At 39.7% G+C, this 23,180-nt stretch overlaps 1 protein-coding gene across 1 annotated transcript in view; it reads right to left on the reverse strand.

Annotated features, from left to right (window-relative positions):
• Positions 1-13,324, reverse strand: part of TEX9 (testis expressed 9) — a 25,391-nt gene extending 12,067 nt beyond the window's left edge. The window contains 9 exon segments of the mRNA XM_051797056.1: positions 447-529; positions 4,361-4,539; positions 6,005-6,090; positions 7,092-7,149; positions 10,846-10,916; positions 12,074-12,137; positions 12,924-13,009; positions 13,092-13,149; positions 13,151-13,324. Of these exon segments, the coding sequence (XP_051653016.1) occupies positions 447-529; positions 4,361-4,539; positions 6,005-6,090; positions 7,092-7,149; positions 10,846-10,916; positions 12,074-12,137; positions 12,924-13,009; positions 13,092-13,149; positions 13,151-13,221 (756 nt within the window). The 5' untranslated portion in view covers positions 13,222-13,324.
• Positions 13,325-23,180: the final 9,856 nt, after the last annotated feature.

The raw sequence follows: 23,180 nt of genomic DNA on the forward strand, positions 1-23,180 counted from the left end.
AAACATCCCTCTCATCCCATCACCTGCCTCTGGGCACCGCTTCTCTTGTCTGTACACCAAAATCTGTATTTCACTGCTACTGTTTCCTCCTCCTTTTTCTCAGGCTCTGGTAACACTGCCCTTCCAGCAGTGGTGGTTTGGGCACTCTGCAGCACCAGTGTTCCTGCAGCTGGGGCATGTCTTCATTCCCAGTGGTTCTTTCCTACCTCAAATTCTTTTTCATTAAGTGTATTTCACAAGCTTTTAGCCCAAGATCACATTTATACAGAAATTACTACCCTTGATACTAAGTTCTTAGTATATTTTAAAAAAATAAAACCTCAGCTCTTAATACTTAAAAAGGAAAGGTTGAGAGAATTCTGTTTTTGTGATTATTTCTGATTCTGTGATTATTTGTTGAAGGGGAACCTACTCCATTTTTATAGATAAGAAAATTCAGCTCTTACCTTTTTCTTGCATTCAAACACTACACTTGCCAGGTCTTCCTGTGTAACACGTAACTTTGCCTTCAGAAATCTGATTTGAGCTTCTGTGTACATAAAAAGTTACATTTAATATCCACAAGTACTCATTATTCAATGCAGAAAAGAAGCAAGACTGATGTTAGAACTCACTTTCATGTTCTTATTTTTAGAAACACTCGACATTGTTTACAATTATTAAAGAGAAATAGGCAAATGAAAACTCAGATTTCTAAAAAGATTTTGCAGGTTTCTCATTCTCAGGCAAAGCTTTGTATAGATTTTTTTCTTTTGATGACTGAACTTGACATCTTTAAACAGCAAAAGATGCATAATTCTCAAAATTGAAACTTATTGAAAACTTGCATCATACTATGCTGTACATTACAGCATTTTTTGAGTCTGAAGTCAAGAAAACTGTACTGGAGGGCATGTTTGCACTGCAATCCATCTGTAGCTGCAACTTGTGTAGTTACAGCCAAAGTAATTTTAAACTGAGCACAAGAAGAATTCAATGTCGACTGCAAAGCCCACTAATAGGTAAATACCCCTCCCACACAGTAGTCTATGCTTTCTTAAAGCACAGTATTTAAAATTAAATCCATTTAATCAGGTGTTTTTTCCAAATGAAGTACTTTCTTGCTCTTGGACAGCTAGAAATGGACTGTTATGACAAAACAAGCTGTGTGTGAACAGTTTGTTCTTTCACTTCCAATTCCCCAGATCATGCACAAGGAACTCTCCCTGGACTTCCACGGGCGTGCAGTATGGGAACAGTTTGAGGATCAAGTTGAGTAACACAGGAATAACCATTATTCACAGTGGTTATAAGGGGAAAAGAATAAAGTGGAGGAGGAGTATCTGGAGCAGAGTGGATGGGTACATGTGTTCATTTGCTGCAACAGGAGTTCTTTTAATTTCACCCACCTTCCCTTAAGAGCTGTCAAATGCAGCTTAAGCTGTAACTCTGCAGAGGCCAATAGTAAGTAGGATTTAGGGAAAACTCCATGAAAAAATAAGATACAGACTGATTTTTATTCCTCCTGTTATATCCTTGCCAGCTTCTGGTAACTGGTGGCTATCAAGATGGAGACCATATCAAAGCCCTTGCATTTAATCCCCTCTCAGGTACTTCTACACTATTGTTGTTTGATTTTCTTCATAAGACACACTGTAGTTTGGCATTCACAATATCCTGTGGCTAATTTAATTTTGCATTATGGGAAAGAGAAACACTTCATATAGCTTGCTTTAAATCCAGTTTAATGTGGCATTTACTAGTGTTTGCATTACAGAAAGACAGCTTTCCCTTTACCATTACTGTTTTCATTACAGATCTTTCATAGTGCCTTTAATTGTTTTGTTTTCAAACTGAAGATTCAAGTTCAAGCTGTTCCACACTTCTAATTGCCTCTGTACACAATTAGCTGTATCTTTGCTGGTTCTACATCCAGGATTTGAGATGGGGTGTGCAGAACTATGTTCCATACTCACCATGGGGCAGCATCCATTATATAACAGCAGCATGGTAACAGTACAGTATTTTGGTTTTGTTATCTTCTGAAGGATTTGTAACAATTAATTTGCCTTTTCCAGTGTGAACATGCAGTAAGTTTACGCTTTTGGAAATGTCATAATTAGCCATAGCAGGTGTAATTGGAGTTATGCCTCAAGTGTATTTATTGTGAAGTAGGTGTAATTGGAGAGTTGTGTTTTCTAACAGTGTTCCTTTGCACTCTTTAGTACAGAATATAAACTTGCACTCTGTCACCTCATTCAGTACCATGAGATTATTGTGCAATACTTCAACACCAGTTTTAACTATTCTAAAATCACTGTTTCATACATAAATTTCTTTACCAGCTGTCATTTAGCTGTTGTGAACAATGTAAGCTCCATGACAGATCACTCTAGGGCTATACCATTACCTGTCAAAACTGCTGCTTTTTACCATTTTGTTTCCTCTTTTACTCAGCTATTAGTCCACAGACAACTTCTGTCTTAGTCAGCTGTGTGTCATTAAGAGCACTTAGTAGTAAAACCTGTGAAAATTCAAGTGCACAACTAGAACCAGATCAGTTTTGGGAAATGCCTGTGATCCAAATAGGCTTGAATTCTCAGAAGAGGTAAAGATAATTAAACAATTAGCTTCCTAACTGGTCAATTTTAGTCACCTGATGAAGCTGATAAGAGGGAGGAGTATCCCTTTATAGGATGGTCTTAGGTTATAAAGTAACCAACAGCCTTGGGAAGTGAGGGGAGAATTTGAAAACAAGAAAAGGATGTTTGAGAGACTGTGATGCCCTACAAGAAAGAATGGACCTTTTGAATTCCTGGGATAATCTGAAGATTAACATGAAGTGCAACAATACATTCAGGTATTTTGTTCCTATGTGTGTGGGTATATTAGATAAAAATAGAGCTTCATCTTCAGCCTTCTGTATGTCTGTGTGCTTCTGTCATTGCTTGTTACCACAGAGTTGAGTTATAACCTGAGAAAAATAAGGTGTAAGCCCCTGAGAAAAATAAGGTGTAAGCTACTGTGTTGGCAGCAAAATGGCTGCACTGTGCTAACCTGTAATCATGAAATAAAGATGTGGAGCCCAAGCCCAGGAAGAGCACTGCAAGAAGCTCAGGGAAAGGACAATGCTCTAGAACCTTATCACCTCACTGGCCTAAGTAGCCAAGCAAAGGCATGTTGGCCTAAGGAATCTCTTACAGGAGATTCCCACTGAGGGATCAGCCCTCTCTGTAACAGGAACTGCTTAATATCTATATCTGTTCCTTGTGAACACCATAACTGTTCTGTGAGTCTGACAATGCTGGAATGCTCTGCAATAGCTTATTTAGTATACTAAGGAGGCATTCAGAGTGTGATAAACAGCCAATATCACATGTAAAAAGCAAAAATCAATCCAGAGTATTTTCATTTCATCATTAAAGTTACAGAGACAACTCTCAATACTCAAATATATGGCCTTGGTCAGCGAGACCTGATTACTTGGCACCAGTAATAACTCTTATTGAGTTACCTTGAATTGATTTGGTGTAAGCTTCCAGTGCAAGCCAAAGCAATTTCTTTTTAGTTCAAGGAGAAGGAACTATAAAAAAGACAGCTGAGGGTGTGTATAGGGAGACTTGGTAACTGCAGATGTGCACAGAATTACATGAGGTTAGAAATCTAACAATTCCTGTGTTGGAATGTTGTAGACATCAAGCCATTAGATTAAAAGGAGAGGGCTCAGGCACTTTGTGGTACTGTGGTGAATCTCTGACTTCTTCCTTGCTTTAGCATTGTAAGGAACCACAGAAACTCACTTTTATCTCACCAGAGCCAAAAAGATAGATGCACATTGTTCCTTTAGCCTCTCTGGCAATCCCCTTTACTGTTCTGTTTCTAGGACAGACAAACCCACACCATTTCAAGTGGGAAAGGATCTGGAGGCTTCTCATTCTGGCACTGTAGCTGAAACATTACCTTGTTTAAGCCACTTTCTAAGATCCACAGCACTGGTCTGAGGAAAGGCTTTGTCCTCTAAAGGCAGAGTCTGTGCACGGCCTGAATCTCATCTTACTGGAAATACAAGCTTAGCATCGTGTACTTCTGTTTCCCCACATTTCAACACATGTAACTATCCAAACATCTCCCTACAAAGGTGGAAATGAAGATACAAATTCACTTTTCCACAACAAAAGTTCCACATTGATATGTGATCTGATCTTCCTCTAGGACTATGCAAAGAGGAAAAACCTTCTTTCCTGTTTCCTTTAACTTAAGGGCTTTAGAATTTTCCCTGTAATTTTTACAGAAACTCCTTTTTTTTTTTTTTTCCCAGGAAAACCCATTTCCAACAGTCACAAAGTAAGATTAAAAGTACTAACCATGGAAGGAAACTTACCTGCTCCCATTTCGTTTCCAACACTTGGAATAATATCATCATCTGGACAATCTGGTAAGACTCCTTTCTTTAGTTTTTCTTCAACTTTGCTTATTGCTTTTGTTAAAGAAAAACCTATGCAATCTTCCAGTACTGCAACACCATCAGCACTTTGCACTTCCAAGTTTCTTATTTTTGAACTAAAAAAAAGATAACCCTAGATTTTAAATTTATAATACAAAAAAATTAACAAAAATATAATGTATTTGCTGTTTTTAAGAGTGTACAGTTATTTACCTAATGCAATTTCATTACTTGCATGAAAGATGCTTTGATGGCAATTTCTTTCTTCTTGTGAATCTCACCTTTACCATATTCCACATAAACAAATTACAGGATTTTACATACTGTAATGTAGAAGGCAAAGAAACCACTTCTGTTTTCTACTGACAAGATTGTGGCATGGTCTTCTCATGCAACAAATTCATAACTAGATCAGAGTAAAAGAAAGAAACAGAGGAATGTTCTATTGGCTTTAGATACTATCCTGTTTTCATTTCTGCTATTCTCCCCTGCCAATTTGTAGAATTCTGTCCTCTGTGGCTCTACTCCTACTTTGCTACAATTTCTGCATCATGATGCCTGGCCTAGGGAACATCACTGATCCTAGTAGTTGCATATCAAAGTTTTCATAAAACCAAAACACAAGGTAACACATCACCTACACAGGGTATCTCCTCAGCTTTCTTTTTTGCAAAGGTGACATTAGTTCTCCCAGGATCTGAAGCTCTTAAGTTATTATTCTAATATATCTTCATCCCAGTGAAGCCTCCAAACTCCTTCTAGCTCCTTTCTCCCACAGCTCTGGGTTCATCACACAGGGTCTGTATCTGCACAGTTCCACTCCAAATCTCATGAAGTACCAGCATGACAGCCCTGCCTTGACCTGCCCAAGGGAGGTCCCGAGGGTCTACACTGACTTCCAAGTCCTGAAGGACAGCCTTGGCCTCTGTCAGGTCCATGTTCTGCCACCTTGCAGTCAGTCTTCACCCTGTTTTGGTATTGTGCCATATCTTGTGGCAGTTCACATTTGCTCCCAAGGATCTCATGCATTTCTTGACTCTTCTCCCTCAACCAGATCTCCATTTCTTGGTTTTACAACCTTGAATTTGCAATCTGCAGAGCTGAAGCTTCTCAGCCTAAAGCCCCTGGAAGCTGTGGTATGTTACTGACCCTCTCCTGTCCTGAGATCCCAAGATTAACCAGAGCAGAGGAGACCCCTGAGGGCCTCATGTTTCCCACACCAGCCTGCAGACCTAAGTGTGCTCTCTCAGGCTGCCTCAGGTGCTGCATTTCTGTATTTCTCCCTTGTCAGCTCACTGGGCCTCCTTTCACCAAAAGGGTTTAGAGACTTGAGCTGTCAGCCTTGAGAGGTGATGAAGTAGAAAGCAGCAGTTTCACTGCTGTAATATTAATCACATATGTTTACTGATAATTTCTGGTGCAAGTAAACAGAGACAGCCACGTGGTGGAGCTGACTGAGGAGGACCAAAAGTTTGATACATTTATTTATATAAATATAGAAGCATACATGAATAAGATAACCTGATAGACAAAAATAGCAACGAAAGGATTTTAGAAAACCAAAAGAGATGTCTGATATACCTTGAAGTTGTTCTTTTTCCCTTACTTCCAGAGTACTGTCTGTTCTGATCTGTGGGTGCAGCAGCACATTTCTTCTTGCTTGCTACCTACAAATTTTTCAGAAAGGAGTGATTTATTTTTTTAATTTGATAGGAATTATTTTTTCTAGTGTGGATTTTTTTTGGTGGTTTCTTTTTCTTTCTTTTTCATATATCCAGAATCAAGGATATTTTTCAAAGGGTGCTTTTCAGACTTCCAAAAGAACAACTTTTCAGTTTTATTTGCACTCATCTTTATCTTGCAACTTTTATATCTGTATGCCCTAATTGTAATATATGCAGTAGTCATTGGCTTGTGGGAGTTTTTGCACACATACTCAGAAAAAATCTATGCACAAGCAAGGCTCTGAGCTGTTATCAAGGTATTAATTATTGCACTGTCATCAGAGTGCATTTATTTGAAAAATGCTTATCATACCTTAAAAAATATGCTATTTTATGCACTATTTTCATCTTATAAATTCCCTGTAGAAGGAAGTTCTAACAATATTTCTGTTACTTTCACCCAAATATCCTTCGAAAATTAGAGGGGTTTCTACTGCATTTTGATAAATAACTGCAGATGGTATTTTGGAAGCTTTAGCTCACCTTCTAAAAGATTCAATATAGTTGTAATTAGAGACTATTGAGTTTGCTCCTAATCTCAATCTCATTTTTCCATTGTTTCCTATTACATGTAGAAGACACTAGTACTGCCTTTACTATTATACAGCTGAGGGAGGGAAGGGAAGAAAGTAGGAAAATAATTATATTCTAATATTCTGCACTTGGAATTCTTAATTTGATGTTCTAAGCACTGAACACTTCTATCAAGAGTTTATAGGAGAGGAAACTTAGGGTACAAAAATCAAACATGATGTAAGTCCACTTAACCATAGTGGCACTGAGAAACCCTGGTAACACTGTCCCTGGAGCACTGCTTTGGGCACCACTTCCTTTTGGTTTCCCACCCATGGAATTCCCCAGTGAAGCACAGCCACAAAACCAAAAGTTGTATGTGGAAATTATACTAGAGTAAAATTTAACCAGGATAGTTTTGGCTTTGATACCTTGGCATGTGAGTGTGTAGGAGATGAAACTTCAGGACTGGAGTAGAAGAGTGGATCTCTGCAGAAAAAAATAATTAAAAAAAAATCACTGAACATATATAATAAACACTTCACAATTAAAATTCAACCTCTCTGTCAGAATAAGGAGAATAACATTTTACATGTCCAGAATAAACAATATAGCTAAGGGGGGAACATATCCTAAGTTCAAGCATAAATTCAGTCTGATGCTGTCTTTCCATTCTACCTCATTTGCCACTTAAATCACCTGGTGAGTCTATGATATAGAATGCAACAGTTTACTTATCTACCAGCCACTTGATCTTATCTCTTGGAATGCAGGCTACTGGCTTCTTAGATCCATGATTCCCTGCCCCAGGGAGTGCTCAGCCAGTGTGCAGTTATCAGCCTCAGCAAGGGACACTGACAATCCCTTCCCAAAGCTCACCACCAGCTCCCTGGGTAACACACACCAGACAGACAAATCCCAGAGTTCACACACAGAAAATGAAGATACAAACCAGTGTCCTCTACATTCCCAAGAGGAGGTAGCTCACCTATCCCCAAGTCCATTGACAGGGACTATCAAATGAGAATGAGGTGGAGCAATATATAAATTAAGCCTCACAGAATTTTCTCTGAAATAAGTATTACAAGTATTGTATCTGTTCTACAGATGGGGGAAAAAAAACCCAGGAATTAAAAAAGCAGCTTTCTTATCTGCTTATTTGGCTGAAAACTGTGCTTCTTAGTACAACTGAATTTCAGGTTAAATGATTATTCTTCAAGTCTGTTGAAAACAAGCCAGTAGTTTTAGCATGCTGTGTAATATTCAGGTCAAGTTTCTTGTCATATATATATATATAATGTTTTTGCTTACAAAATGAGCTATATGAATGTGTATTATTGCACTAAAAGGCTACTTTTTTACTACCCTTTATAATTTTTTTACTTCAATTAAAATGCTGGCTTATAAAAGATTTAGAATAAAATTTAAATTTCTGGCTCATCAAGTCACCTAATTTTTTTGCCAGGCTGATTTGAGCAAATGTTTAGATCTTGCCTTTAAAAATTTCACAGACATTCATCAACAAGAATTATCTGCACAAAGCTCTGTATTTTATTAATCAAAAAAAGAAAAAAAAACCTGGAGAAATCATCTGTGTGTGGTTGGCAACAGACTTCAAGAATAGGATGATTAGTTTTTGTCTATTTACCCTATTTTCCTCATGCTTCCTTCCTATTGGCTCGCTCTAGGAGCATGCAGAAGGTGAGGATTTGCTGCCACAGAAATAGCAGTTATGTGTTATTCTCAAAAATAGGAAAATACAACACTCTTTATACTCAGGAAAACAATGATGTTCTTTCCATCAATAGGCTAACTTGTTCCTACTGTATCTGTTGTCTTACGGCCTTCTTCAAAAAAAAAGAAAAAACCAAAATCACAAAACCCTACAAACGAACAAAGCAAAACAAAAAACTCAACATCATGGTATCTCTCAAATTCTCCCAGGGTTTCTTTCCTCTTCCCCACACCTGACAACCCATTTTCAGAAGCTGTAATAGGGTTCTGTGGTGGTATGATAAGTGAAATTAGTGTGTAAATCCCGAAAAGGTGCACAAATGAGTGGGCAGAGCACGGTGGCAGCCCTGAAACAGAAGCTGGCGTTGAACAATTCCATCGCTGCGTGTAAACAGGCGCTGTGTGCATGAGCAACCCCTTTGTGCTGCTAATCCCAGCCCAGCCCTGGCCCTGCCTGCCCATGCGCGGGCCCTTCCCAGCGCCTTCAGCCTGGCAATGGCTGGAGAGGGAAAGTGTAAACAAAAGCTGATTTCAATGCGGTGTCACTGGAGCTGCTTTGTTGCTAAGTAATTCAAGTTTCCCTGAGAAAAATATGCTGCAAGAACTCCGGAACAACTTATTTTAAAATACACACTGACTCGGAGAGTGACTTAAATATTTGTTGGGTTTTTTCCTACATATTTGTTTTTCCTTTTAACTTTTCTTTTTTTTTTTCCCCCATGATACTACCTCTTTCTTTGCTCCAATTCCTCCCTTTCTTTCCAGTTGCTTTAGTGTTCATTCTGCTTATAAGGAATCAATAGAAATTTCAAAGAGGTATTTAAAAAATATATCTCAAGTGCTTCCTTTAGATTTATGACCTATGTGCTTGCACAATTTAGAAAGAAAAGAATTTTTAATTAAATATTAAGTACTCGGAACTAATCTAATTGAATGGCCTCAATGTTCACTCATGGATAATCAGTGTGCCTAATTCCTAGCACACATTTCTCATTTTTTTCACTACAGCATGGGATTTCAGATCTTCCCTCACATTCACATAAGTGTTTACCAGAACACAGGCTGTGGTTGCTTTAAGGTGTTTTAATTTATGTAGGTAATTGTTAGATCAGATGCTACTCTAACAGGCTAATTGTATTTTTTTTTAATTCTTCCAACACTCCCTCATTTATTTCTAATGCACATCATCAAAGCTATTTACACTCCCTTTGTGGAGCTGGATCCTCTGATCACATTACTTCATAAAAAAGCCCTAAAACTCAACTCCAGTTTGAAGTTTTTAAAAATCTTCCGTCTAATCTTCAAAATCCATCTAACAGAACAGAAACCTAAAGTGAGATCCAGAATTTGTTTGCAAAGCATGATTATACTGATAACACATTAAGTTTCTTGCCCCCTGATCCCCCAGCTGTCAGATATGGCTTTAAAATAGCTCAGGAATAATTTTAACTGCAGTTAACTTTTTCTGGTAGACAGGCTTCTATCACAGAAGCTGTGACTTGCTGTCACACCTTTTTGTGTACTGAAAACCCCTTTTGCTTTCATAAAAACTCCTTAATGATGTCACTGCTTTTATCCTGCACAAAAATAACTATTGGATCATCTCTCTCAGACTTTCATATACACTATTTCAAAAGTTTCCCAATTGCAGCTTAACAGTTGAGGCATCTTTTAGTCTGTCCCTGTATCTTTCTTTTTCAGATTAGTGGCATCATAAATTTAGGAACCTACTGACTGGATCCTTGATAAACTGTGTATCAGTCTATCCTAAATTCACCCACTTCCCACACTATGAGTACACAACCCCTTCAAGAACTGAATAAGTAGTATGCCCCTGAACAATTAAGTGAACACAAGCCATGTTCCCACTCCTGATCCAAGGGGTCTGAACACCCACAGCTCCATGTGTGCTCATCCAGGCCAAAGGCACGTGGGCCCCAGCAGTGCAATGGTACCCACGTTCCAGAGGGTGGCAGCTCAATGTTTGCCTGTCTTAGGGTTTTGTGTTTGTTTTTATCAAGCACTTCCTGTCCCAGGAACATTTGGGCCGAGTTAAATGCGAACCAGTATCTGTTTCTTTGCTTTCTCAGCCAAACTGTTAAAAACCATCCACTGCTGAGTGTCTGCTGTTTGGTACCACAAAGAAACCTGTTACTGTACCTTGCTTCTTTACAGAGGTCAGCAAACTTAGTACCCTAGAAAGAACATTCCAGCAAAATTTAGGCTTCCTTGAAATAACAAGGAACAACACTTGCTTGGTATCATTTTTTTTTCAAATGATAGGAAAAAATTTAGACTCTACCAATGCAGTATGCCATAAAGACAGATAAAACAGGAGCATGACTAGGGCACAAGTCAGGGTGTGCAGGAGCAGTGTGGGGTTCCCCACCAATTATATTGTGCAGATATATATTGTGCAGTATATATGTGCAGCAGTTGTAAAGCACATACCTCTGTCTGTCATCTTCAGATGACTTAGACTGTACTGAAACCGGTTGAGATAGTATCTTCTGTTGGCCTTTCTTTATTAAAAAAAGAAAAAAAGTAGTCAATTTGGGGGGAATATAATCCATTAAAGACAAATTACCCATTTGTAGATCACAATAACTACAGCCTACTATGGAAAAGAATGTAAACTATACTCTACTGTTGAAAAGAACTTTCCAAACATAGGAAAAGATGGCTAAAAATGAAAATGTCGTTGCTATTTTGTTGTTAAATGTATATCTCTGCAATCTGGTACCGCCATGTGGTATATTAAGTGTCCTAAGAATATTTCATTTTCTGCTGTATTTAGAGAAGGGGAAAAAAAAGTGGTTTTGTTGTTGCTGTTTTCTAAAGGAAAGAGACTAGATGCTATTTTGGCTGTTTCAACTGCTTCTGTTCAAATGCCAAGCAGCTACCCTCAGCTTGTCACTGCTCAAAAGAAGAGTATGTTCACAGGCCATAAAAATGAAGTTTCAACAGTAGGAAAAGTGCATACAAGTATAGATTTCCAGAAGAATTAATAATTTGCTTTTTAAGCCTTATTTATTTGAATGAGTGCATTTACAGTGAATATATGTAATATGCAGAACACCTTCTCCAGACTGGTTTGGGTATAACCCATACCTGCCCCATTCCCTTTTTATTCCTTTGTCCCATTTTTGTATAAATCTTGACTCTTACCTGGCATACAGCCACACCAATCTTAAAAGATAATACTGACAATAAACAGGAGCTTTTTCTGTTTTAAGAAAGTTTCCTTCTTACTAAATTCATGTTTTCTATTTATGTTGCTTATTCTTTGTATTTCTTTCAGATTGAACAATGTGTATCCTATTTCACTAGGAGGTTATTGCAACATGATCTGGTTTTCAAATACTAAATTTTATTTAGCATTTAATACAGAAGACCACCTACAGATCCTTTTCTTAAAGTTTTTTATGTGGTTTTATGTCTATATCTGCACAAATGCTCTATGCATCTGTGTGAATACCTACCTGATGAAATGATATTAAAACTAGTTTTGCATGTGTTTTTAGTAGAAGTTTACAACTTTGAAAAAAAATAAAGCTTACGTTGCATTTGAAAGCAAAATAGATTTAGTACCCATGGTCTAAATAATTTCTTTTAAACTTGACCCTGTGTGCATGTGAATCAAGGCTAAATCACGTAGCAGTCTGTATAACATACTCACCATCAGCTCTTCAGCCTGACGCACCAGTTTTTCTGTTTTGGCTTCTAATTCTGCATTCAGTCGCCTGAAAGAGTAAGAATGCTTGTCACTGAGTTTTTGAAAGGTTTAAGAGAAATAAATGTAAGCATGACAGTATTTCTGCCTAAACTAGGTGATATTTTAACAATTCCTATAAAGGAACACTGAAATATACTTCAGGGTTTTAAGAAAGTTATGTTTCAACCATTTCCCGGGTTTCTGCCAATTGACAGTGATAAAACACCTATACCCATCGAGCAGCAAGGTTTAGGCTGTAATTCTGAGATGTGAAGGGTGTCCCTGGTTTTGGACATGTCACTGCTTAATACACATTTTATGTCTTTATTTCCTTGGCGTTTTGTGCGTTCACCAGAGTCCTTACCTTCAGCATACCCAGCAGCAGAGTTTGGGGAAGCAGTGATGTATGACTATATCGCTTAACCACCTAATCAAAGATGTGTTGCTATGTATCTGCACGGGTTGCAGTGAGCTGGTGTCCTTGCATGGTTCACGGTACAGTTTCAGACATGGCTCTCTGTGCCCCTCAACACTCACAGGGGCCGAGCGCCGACAGGTAACAGAGCGAGGGCTTCCATTTAAAAGCTTTACAGCTTTTAAGCTGTTTTTAACTGGCTTAAGCTCTTATATAGTCATAATTTAGAGGCAGTGTTGGAGGTGCAGAGAGCCCTCATGGCCGGGCCTAGAGCCCGCCTGAGGCAGCGGTGTCCCGCGGCCCCGGGCGGTGCCCTCAGCCCCCTGCGGGGCCCGACCCGCGGGACCCGGGCCCAGGGGACCGACTGCTCGCCGGGCCCGAGCGGGGCCGCCTCCTTACTTGTACTGCTCCTCCTTGGCCAGCCAGGCTCCGCTCAGCGCGCCGGGCCCCGCGGATGGCGGGGGGCCGCCGGCCGCTCTCCGCACCTGCGGGGGGGACGCGTTAGTGAGCGGGGCGGGCTCGGCACGGCCGCGCTGCCCCGAGCCCGAGCCGCCGCCGCCGCCTTACCCCGGGCGTGTCCCCGGCCGGCCGGGCCCCGCCGCTGCCGCCCGCCGACATTTTGTCCGCGCGGAGGCCGCTGTGGCGTCGCCTTCGCCAGGGCAACCGGCGGCCGCCCGCCCTCCGTCCCACCCTCCATCCCTCCGTGTCAGGGCCCCAGCGACAGCCGCGGGAACGGGACCCTGAGCAGGGACCGGCTGGCTCCCGGCGTGGCGCGGGGCTGCCACAGGGTCGGGGCGAGTGGTAAGGCCTGAGGTGGCATTTCGTTTATCATTGTCATAATTATTTGTTTCAGCCCTTCTGTTAGAGCCTCTTGACCTTGATAGGTGTTGTCCTGCCACCGTCCCTTAGTTTCAGCCTAACAGCAGCTGTGCCACCCGGTGTGCAGCCCTTCGGTGCTGTTGTCCCTCTGCATTGCCCATTCCCAGATCTCTGTGATTGTCACCTGGTTTTACCCTTGTTCTCCACCACGCGTTTGAATCCCTCCATTATTTTTGTCCCTCACCCCTACACAGTGATTTTGCCACATTTCTCCTTCCAGTCACCCACGAGCCCGTTTCCCCTCTCGTCCCTCATGGAGTCTGAGAGTCACAGGATGGGTCGGGTTGGAAGGGACCACAGTGGGACCATCTGGTCCGACCTCCCCGCCCAGGCAGGGTCATCGCAGAGCACATGGCACAGGATTGCATCCAGATTGTTCCGGAATATCTCCACCGAGGGAGACACCACACCCTCTCTGGGCAAACTGTGCCAGTGCTCAGTCACCTGCACAGTAAAGAAGTTCTTCCTCATGCTCGGGTGGAACTTCCCGGCCATCAGTTTTTGCCCATTGCCTCTTGTCCTGTTGCTTGGCACCACAAGAAGATTGTAGATTACTTACCCACTCACTTGCTCATTCACTCCAATCTCCTTTCCCAGGTTTCTAATGGATGGTGACCCTCTGTGTGACAACAGCCCCACTGTCCTGCACCCACATGGATTGCCAGGTATCTAGAGAGCAAGGATAACATAGTTCTATAGTGAGTTACATGGGCTCTATATGATTTTAATTAAGAGATTTGCACAAGGGAAATCAGAAGGGCTTAGCTGGCTGGAAGTAGAAGGTCTGTGCCTAGCTGAAGGATTTCTGCTGAAGTATTAGTTTCAAAACAGAAGAAATGCTTGGAGATTTTGAGCACTGAGACAGGCAGCATAATGAGATAAATGGAGGTGAAATGAAAGACAAGACAAATGTGATTAGTGGGAGACAAAAAATAGAAATATCAATATAGAAAACTGAAGTTCTTAACACTAATGTTGATACAAAGGTATTGACACAAAGGAGGAAAAGACTGAGCCTGTGAGACACATGGAGATGTTGAAAAAAATTGTCTATCAAGAAGTCCATCCGTTTCGATAACTTTTGGATTTTTACTAACAAAAAAGGAGGTTAATGGTGACCTTTCAAAAAAAAAAAAAAAATCAGAATTTAACTCCATCAGTTATGCCTTTGGATTAGAGAAACAAGAAAGGCGAGGTCAGTAGTAGAAATATAACCTCCACAGGGGAAAAGATAGATTATGTTGTAGATTCCATGAGATGTTAACACATCATAACCAAAGCCGTGTTTTAAAAACTCCTCTAGTGAGGTTCTGGGGGTTTTTAAGAGAAACAGAGGAACTAGAGAAGGGAAACGAGGTTGGCAGGATGAAAGCTATGAGGAGAAAGATGCTCTTTCCAAACAGCAACTTTTTTTCCCCAAAAATACTATTTCTTTTTGCAGAACTAAAATATGATCTTTGTAATAATTTTACTGTTTTAAAAGTTCTTGTACAATATAGCTATAAGAGCCAAAATGCCAAAAGTATTAGCTACAGGATCTCTACTAGTTAGATACTGAGGCAACAAAATCACTGGTTGAGATTAGAGAGATTAGAGCCACTGGTTTTCTAGCCAGCTTTTATCTAAGTCTTAATAAACAAAAGAGGGGTAATTTATTATATCATAAATTATTAAATATGTTAACAAACACAGGAACACAAGGTTCTTTTTCTTTAGAGCCTTCTGGGAATAATAACATGTATATATTAGGATTGCAGATTTGCACAATATTTCTAAGATCCACAACATGGTGTATTTAATATTATTTATTTTATTGAAATATTATATCAACTGGATTTAGAATTCAAGTACCTATATTTGAAATAATATGAAAATATTAGTATGTTTGGATAAGTATTTCTTAGTGAACGTTAAAGTATTTCTCCAGAGATGCTGAAAACAGAAATAAGAGATTTTGTTACTTTCTTGATCCATTAAGGTTTTATCACTTTAAAGTTGACCTGATGTGACCTGATGTGGTTAATTCTCTAATACATAGTTTGTAACTGGGTAGAGAATAGGCTTATATTAGAGACAACAACCAATGGCAAGATACATAAGGAGACAGGAAAATGTATATCAGTATTTATCTGGAAAAAAAGAAAAGCATTTGAAAGCATAGCATTGGTATGGTATAAGATTTAGCCAATAATATTTGTTAGCAGATTTCCATTTTCCATTCAAATATTTTTTAAAATTGACTCAAACATCATGACTGTAAAATGAAAATGTTTTTGTTGCTTTGAGGTGTACAGTAGGTTAGGTGCAGGTTTTAACCACATCAGTGTTTATGACCATAATGAGCTGTATTGGGACCTATTGCTTGGGACCTCTGTGATTAGAGCAGTATTTTTCAAGTGTTTCAATTTTTGTTTTCTGAGGATCATAAGATCCCAGAATTGAATTACCCTAACAGAAATGTTAGACTCAAAACGAAATTGTTCACTGTGTTGCCTTTGTTTCTCTTCCAGCAAAGGAGGAGGTAGATCACAGAACAGAAGAGCTTGATCAGTACAGCTGGCAGGAGTGGTTGGGACAGAGGGATGTGTGTGGCTGCTGAGCTGTTACAGTAGTTAGTGCAGAAGATTGCTCAGAGTCAATATACAGTGTTTAACTTTGATTAGACCAAAGCACATGTGTTATTTAGTTTTTTCCTATGGCCCTCTTCCTTCTATAGGCACAAATTTTTGTGTGATCTCTGTTTCCTCCCCCAATAAAAATATAAAAACATGAGATTTTAGTATGAAGCTATTATCTCTACACTTCTAGACACATTTTTTGTTCATAATAACTTCTTATTGGCTTAAAGATTCATTATGCAGAATTTTCTGCTCTTCTCATGAAAGTTGTGATATTTAGTAGAGACCTCATATACTGTCAACAGCCAACACTGTAGTACAGGACAGGATTTCACTGTATATCACATTACTTGTCAGGAACAGGGGAACAGTAGTGGTTTGGCACATTGTTTTCTTCCATAAAAATCATTGCAAATGTATCAGACCAAAGAGACAACAGCTGATATGCTGGCTCAAGCTTTTGTTCTCTTTGGTTTTTTTGTAAGGCCCACTGTAAACAAATAAAAAGCATCATATTGATGCACAAATGCTTACCATTTTTAGACCAAGAATCATGTTAAGAGCCATATATTGTCTTCAGTGTGTGGTAGAGCTAAAGTCAATTAAAATTCTGTTACTACAGGCCTCTCATTTATCTGTATTTCCTCTGTTGATTCCACCTCTGGAAGAAAAAACCTTTTACAGGACTTGTTGCTGCCTGCCATACCTCCATCCTAGGAAAGAGGGATGCTTCGCTGAGGCAACGTGACACAAAGTGTTTCATTCTCCCTTGTCAGCGAGGTTGTTTGCCCAGGCCCATCTGTGCTGCTCAGATTACCCTGCTCCGGGTCAAGCGGTCACCGAGGGAGCGTTTCCCGCCCCACGTTTACACTCCCAGGCCTGAACACAGGTACTTTTCTCGGTCAGCACCCCTGTTTGTAGGCACAGGGCTCTGCAGCAGTGCCCTGCACCCTTGCAGGAGGTGTGTGTTGCCCCAGGGAGCAGGGCATGCACAGAACAAACCCCACAGCCTGGGCAGGCTCAGCCCAGCCAGGTGGAAGTAAACCAGAGACAGGCAGCACTAGCAGATGAAGGCAAATAATTTAAAGCTCCCAGGCAGTTGTTTGTTTACTTATTTATTCTAAATGTGCTAGAGAGGATGTCAAAACTTAAATCCAAAGCATATCACTGTAACCTGAGCAACTGTAACCATTACAGCCTCTTCACACTTGAATAGTTTCTCTACCTTAAATTTCTCCTTCCTTTTTCTAGTTCCAATTTTCTGGAGGGGAGAGAAGGAACAGCAGAATTTTGGAATGAATTGTAAGTGGAATTTAATACTTAGCAGCTGTCTGAAAACCTGGATTTTATTTTTTTTTTTAGCTTTAAATACTCATCTTGGTTTTTACTTTAAAAGATGCAATTGCTATTTCATACTCCTGTTGTGTGGCATGTATAACAGCTAACAAATTCACCTAAAAATCAGGCTAAAATACATTATTATTGTGCAATCACAGGACAAAAATAATGTAAACTCATGTACAGCATTTTCAAACATTAGTGGAATGGTAGGATCTAGACAATATGTAGGTATTAAATCAATAATCCAGACATTGAAGGGAATTCCTCAGACAGCTGTTGGATTTTTCCCCCTAATCAGTAATAATAATCCAATGGTGTTTGAAATGGCATGATTGTAAATTGGACTGTTTTTTTGTGCTGATATTTTCTCATGCATCTCAATGACTCCCTAAAATACAAAGAAGACCAAGTATTATTCATAGCCATGAATGTCCTGTGAAAAAGCTGCTGTTTGGATCTATGAAGTCTGTGCAAGATCTTTAGCCCTTACTGACAGATAACCCTAAACTGGTTTACCACCAGTATGACCTGGTATCTCTTGTTTCCTAGCAGAATGACCCTGATGGATGTTAGTGCTTGTGCCAACTTCTGTGTGGCAGAAGGTGTGTGGGAACCAGGCCCACAGATTTTGAGGGACAACAGGGCTGGGGGATGGGCAAGCTGACCTATTAAGTCTCTTCCATCTCCAGTGTCTCCAGTTTTGCTTTCATATGGATTTCAGTGCCATGGAAATGTTTATTTTGTTTCTAGTAGCTGTGTAGACATATACAATACCTAGTTTCTAGGCTGATCTAAGTTATTTTTTTATATAGCTATAACCAGCATACTTGGGCTATCCAGATTCCTATTTAAAAATACAAACATTTTTCTTTGTTCTTCTCTGCTTCACTGCACTATTGGGGCTTACTTATTTCAGTGTCATCCCTCCTAACCTAATCCAAACAATAACCTTGGCTCAACAATTTAAACATATTGAATCCCCAACCAGAGTAGTTTTCCCTAGTAATACTCTGATTACAGCAGCTTTTATGTCTGAACAGGAAAGGACCTTAAACACTAAATCTCATCAGCACTGTAAAAAATAAGTGGTGAGCATCAGTCACATTTTCTTGAAATACCACAAGTCTTTCTTGAGGCCTAATCCTTTAATCTGTGGATTTTGGGCACTTCTGTTCTGATTACTAGGGATCAAAAGGTTTGGCAAATACTCTTCAGACCACTCTTCAAAGTGGCCACTGTAATATTACCAGGTTGTTATGACAATTGTATGATTGTTTTGTTGTAGTGGTAGCTGGTATTTTTGGAAAAAGCAGAGGAATTAGTTTATCTCGCATTGAAAATTAATAAAAAAGCACATGGTCCTCCAGTACAGACAGTCAGAGGATTTGAGAACACGGCAATGTTGAAGTAAAGGAGAAATACCTTTCACTGATGATGGAAATTCCTCCTACTGTGTAAGATGCAACATTTCTAATGGAGGGTACCCTTAAAGGGCTGCTGTAAGATATACAAGTGCTGTCTCCTAGCTTGTTCCCAAAGCTACAGAGGGATAATTCATTTTACTGCAGCTGGAAATCTTATGCCACTTCCTGCCTGAAATACTGTGTGAAGTTAAATGAGAAAAAAAGGAAAGAGTTTTACATGTCATCCATGGACCAAAATCAGTCCCTTAGGCCCTCCTACCAGACAGTTTTGTTCAATGTTCATTGGTCTGCTCTGGAAGTATACAGTTTTTTCCTAAAAGAAATAATTTCCTCATCCTGTTTTAAACAAAGGCAGCATAAGTTGAAACAAATCAGTGACTCCTCCTTCACAATTTTTATTTTACTTATTGCAAACTAGAAATAAAATTGAGCTGAATATATTCCTCTATATTTGAGCACTGGGACTCCAAAAGACTGTCACTTTACGTGTTAGATCTCCATCTCAGGAAGACAACTCCACCTCACTTCTATTAAAGAGAGCTAAAAAGGCACTCATTTCCAACAGAGAGGCATTCTATTGACAAGGCAGATTTGGGAAAAGGAACAATCTTGTCACCAAAATGCAGGGCCCTGCAGTTATAACGGGAGCAAGTGCAAATCTCTCCATTCTGCTCCTGTTCATCCCAGCCTGCATCACTGGGCTGCATTTGTTGTTCGTGTCCCTGCTGTTGTCAGTAAGAAATCCAGTCCAGTGTTTAGAACCAGAACCCCAGAGCCAGAAACAGCCAAATACTCTTCTGCTCATCATGAATATTTCATTTGCGTAGATGTGTCAGCACTTGCAACCAGTTCCTCTTCACCTGGAAGATTATGTTCTGCTACAGAGCATAAAAGTCATTAGGAAAACACTTTTTTATGTGGGCTTTGCCACATTATATATTTGAGTGTGCATAGCAAGGGTGAATGCAGGTGAGGGCTTTCAGAGTTACTTTGCTGTGTTGACAGCACCACAACAGGTCTGGTCTTTACTATCCAATTGCATATTTTTATTAATTTTTCATTCAGTGCAGAGTAAGGCATATTGGTTTTGAAATATTCAGTGACTATAGTGTGCTATCACCAAGCAAATTAATATGATGTAACAAGTACAAACAAGTTATAATATTTTAAAATGTCAGTGTTGGCATTCAATGGTAGCCTTAACCTAATATAACACATGCTTTTGCATATTCTGTGTTACTTGATAAAAGAAATGCTAATTGAGTTTGTAGTGTCAGTTCAGCCCTTGGCTTCCCTGATAATGCCTGCTCTCTGTTAGAAAACTTGTGCCAGTGTAAGAAAAGGAATTAAAAGTCAAGCTCTGTGCCCCTGTGTAAACCACCAGTATGAACACACCTGTTTGTGCATTAAACTGCACTGGAAAATTGCTCCAGCTTAGAGGAGGTATGAAGTTTTTCTCGCTGCAGTAAAAGATGTGTAGCTCTGAGTCAGCTGGGGGAAAACTCTGGTTTGTTATCTCTCGCCTGTTTTCATAAACAAATGCCAACAGCAATTGTTGTTTTTGCAGAGCCAGCAGAAATTCATAGGGGGTTTCTTTTTGTTGTTCTGCCACACAAAAAAGAGATGTTATTTTAACAACAGAATGTTTGATAGCTTTTAAAAATACAAAGCCCCATTTTTAGGCATGCTGAGCCCCCATAATTTCTCTTGAAGTCACCTCTTGCTGCAGATGCCCCACAGCACTCTGAGGAGTCCCTCACATTCAAGATCCCAACAACATTAAGGAACATCTCTGATGTGAGCACAATCACCAGGAAAAGCACAGAGGCCTTGTTTTCTATACTCCAACACAAATTGGACTGAGTCTTTTGGAAGGTGCATATGTTGAATATGTTCTTAAACTTTGCCAAACTTCCACCTCTGCAATCAGCCTTAGTAGTAAGGTGCAAGTCAGCCTAAACTAAAGCAGGGTGTCTGTAATGGGAATCACTTTGTGAGAGGGAATGCAGAGGTAAGATTGGACATAGCTGCTGTGGGACACTTGGGGACAGGGAAACATCTGTCTATTGAAGAAACTCTCTATGCAAAAATAACCCCAGACACTGAGCTCAGTTCCCAGGCCAGGCCCATCTGAGAGAGGTTTAAAGGTTTCTGTTGCGTGGTCAAAGTGGGTTTTTTCCCTTATTGCAGCTAAGGTTTTGCTAGGATTCATGCCTCATCAGGCAACAGTTAACAATACCAAAACACCTAAGATGTCAACTCCCTAACAAAAACAAGTACATAAATACAAAATGTATTAGTTGCATGTATAGACAAAGTAAAATGCCCTTGCTTCCTTCCCATTGCCCCTTACTGTTCTCTTTCCTAAACAAAGTTTAATCACTACTTAATTTAGGTATTGTATATTCATTGAGTGTTACAGAACAGATGTACAAGCGATGCAGTGACAGGTTAAAGGCTCTTCAATCATTTAAAATTTCTTGTCAACTGGCTTATTAGCATTTTTAAGTGAATTTCTGTGTTCAAATGTTCTGAACCTTTCGTTAACAAGGTAGGAAAGAAGAAAAAACTGGCTGAAGTTAATTTTGAACAGATCAGCTTTTATGCCTTTGGCTGTCCTGAGTAAAAAGAGCACTCCAAAGGCATTTAAGTTCAAAGACTAGGTTGTGGGTTCTTTTCACTAGAACCTGATGAAAAGAAAAAGATCCGTTGGAACAGCTATTTTGTTTACTTAGATTTGGACATTCTCCTTCAGTGCTGGCAACTCAGATTCTGTAAGATCGTGCCACTGCATAAAAAGCAGCAAGTTGAATGTAGAGATAAAAGCAAATGTTTTCATCAAAGAATTCTCACTGTAAAAAGATAACTTGAAGTGTGAAAATATTAATTGTAGAATTATGCTGGTATCAGTAAATTGAAAAATTTACACATAAGTGTAAAGTTGCATTTGATAATTTTTTTGATGCAAGAATAAACCTGTAAAAGCTCTGGTTATAAGCATAATTAGGTTGTGCCTCTTTACGTTGTAAATTGAGTCTTAAAATGTACTTAAATAGAATTAAAACTTAAAGTAATAAATTCTGGACTGAGATTGTCATAAACTGATGTCACACTTCCAGAACAGTGGCTTCACTTCTGTGAGGATCACCTGCCTATCACTGCTTAACCAGGCTGAACTAACAGCTGTACTGCAGGAGATAGCCTTAGTGCAAACTTAGTCCAAAAATGCACTGAACCCCCCCACAGCTGACACTGTGAGGCATGAAAAGCTGCTGCACTCACTGTAAAGGCACTGTTTATACAGGAAGGCATTACCTCTGATGTGAATTTTAATGCATTCAGTGGCAACAAACATCGAGGCTTTTCTTAGGAACCATCTAGTTAAAAGGAATGGGTGATGCTGGTCATGTAAGGTTGCTGAAGTCTCTTAATTAGTCTTTCTCCTTGTTTTAAATATTAGAAGGTGAATTAGTTCAATTAGAAGCGGAATAGTTTTAAACTAAAATCAGGTTAAGGAGATACTGAATACAATAAAATCATCTTCATATTTCCTAGCAAGCTAACTTAGCAGAGCAGCATGGGTTTCTGAGTGTCAGACTCTCAGGGGTTTGCTCACAGCATCCCTGGTGTCTGTTCTCTTGCTGTGTAACAACTTTGCAGTAGGCCTGAGTTACTCATGTTCTTCTGCTCCATTCCTTGGCCTGAGGCACAGAACAACACAGTCTGTCCCATGTGCAGAGGAAATCAGAGAAGGAACTTTCGCTGACTGATCTGGGAGATGATGCTGGAGATCACACAAAGTGAGCAAAAGGAAAACATCCCCAGAAAGCTTTGTCAGAGCTCATTTAACCTTGGTGAATGATCTAAGGAAAGGGTCTCCCAAGCCAGACTGGGACAGTGAAGAAAGAGCTATTAAGAGTTCAGCACATTAAGTTGTGAGTGCAATGAGCAGAGTTAGTGGAGGTTTTTCTGAGGACTCTTTAAAGTCAAAAATATAGAAGGCTGTAGAGAAGACATCACTTAACTGGCATACAATGGGAAAATAAGGACTGGAAAAATCTTTGTAACATATCGCTTGTGAAAGAGGAAAAAAGTAGGTAATGGCAGGGAAAATAAGTTCATTTTTCCTTTTTATTTTTGAAGTCAGTACAGCATGAACAGCAATCATGCATCCTTCCCCTGTGCTCCTCTGGCACCATGACCAAGTGCTGGCCTGTAGTAGAGAAACCACCTCCAGTAAGGTTGTGGTTTATTTTCATGCAGCCTATCCAACTGTGTTGACATTAGCCGTGAAGCTGCATGGAATGTTGTTCCATGCCATGTACAATGTTGTTTTTCCTTATGTGGTCAGCTGTCCAACAGGAAATGAAAATTAACTACCTCCTTTCTGGGTT

Source organism: Manacus candei, unplaced genomic scaffold (assembly GCF_025592945.1).
Source record: "Manacus candei isolate 608988 ecotype Guabito, Panama unplaced genomic scaffold, ASM2559294v1 h1tg000046l, whole genome shotgun sequence".
NCBI classification, from domain to species: domain Eukaryota; kingdom Metazoa; phylum Chordata; class Aves; order Passeriformes; family Pipridae; genus Manacus; species Manacus candei.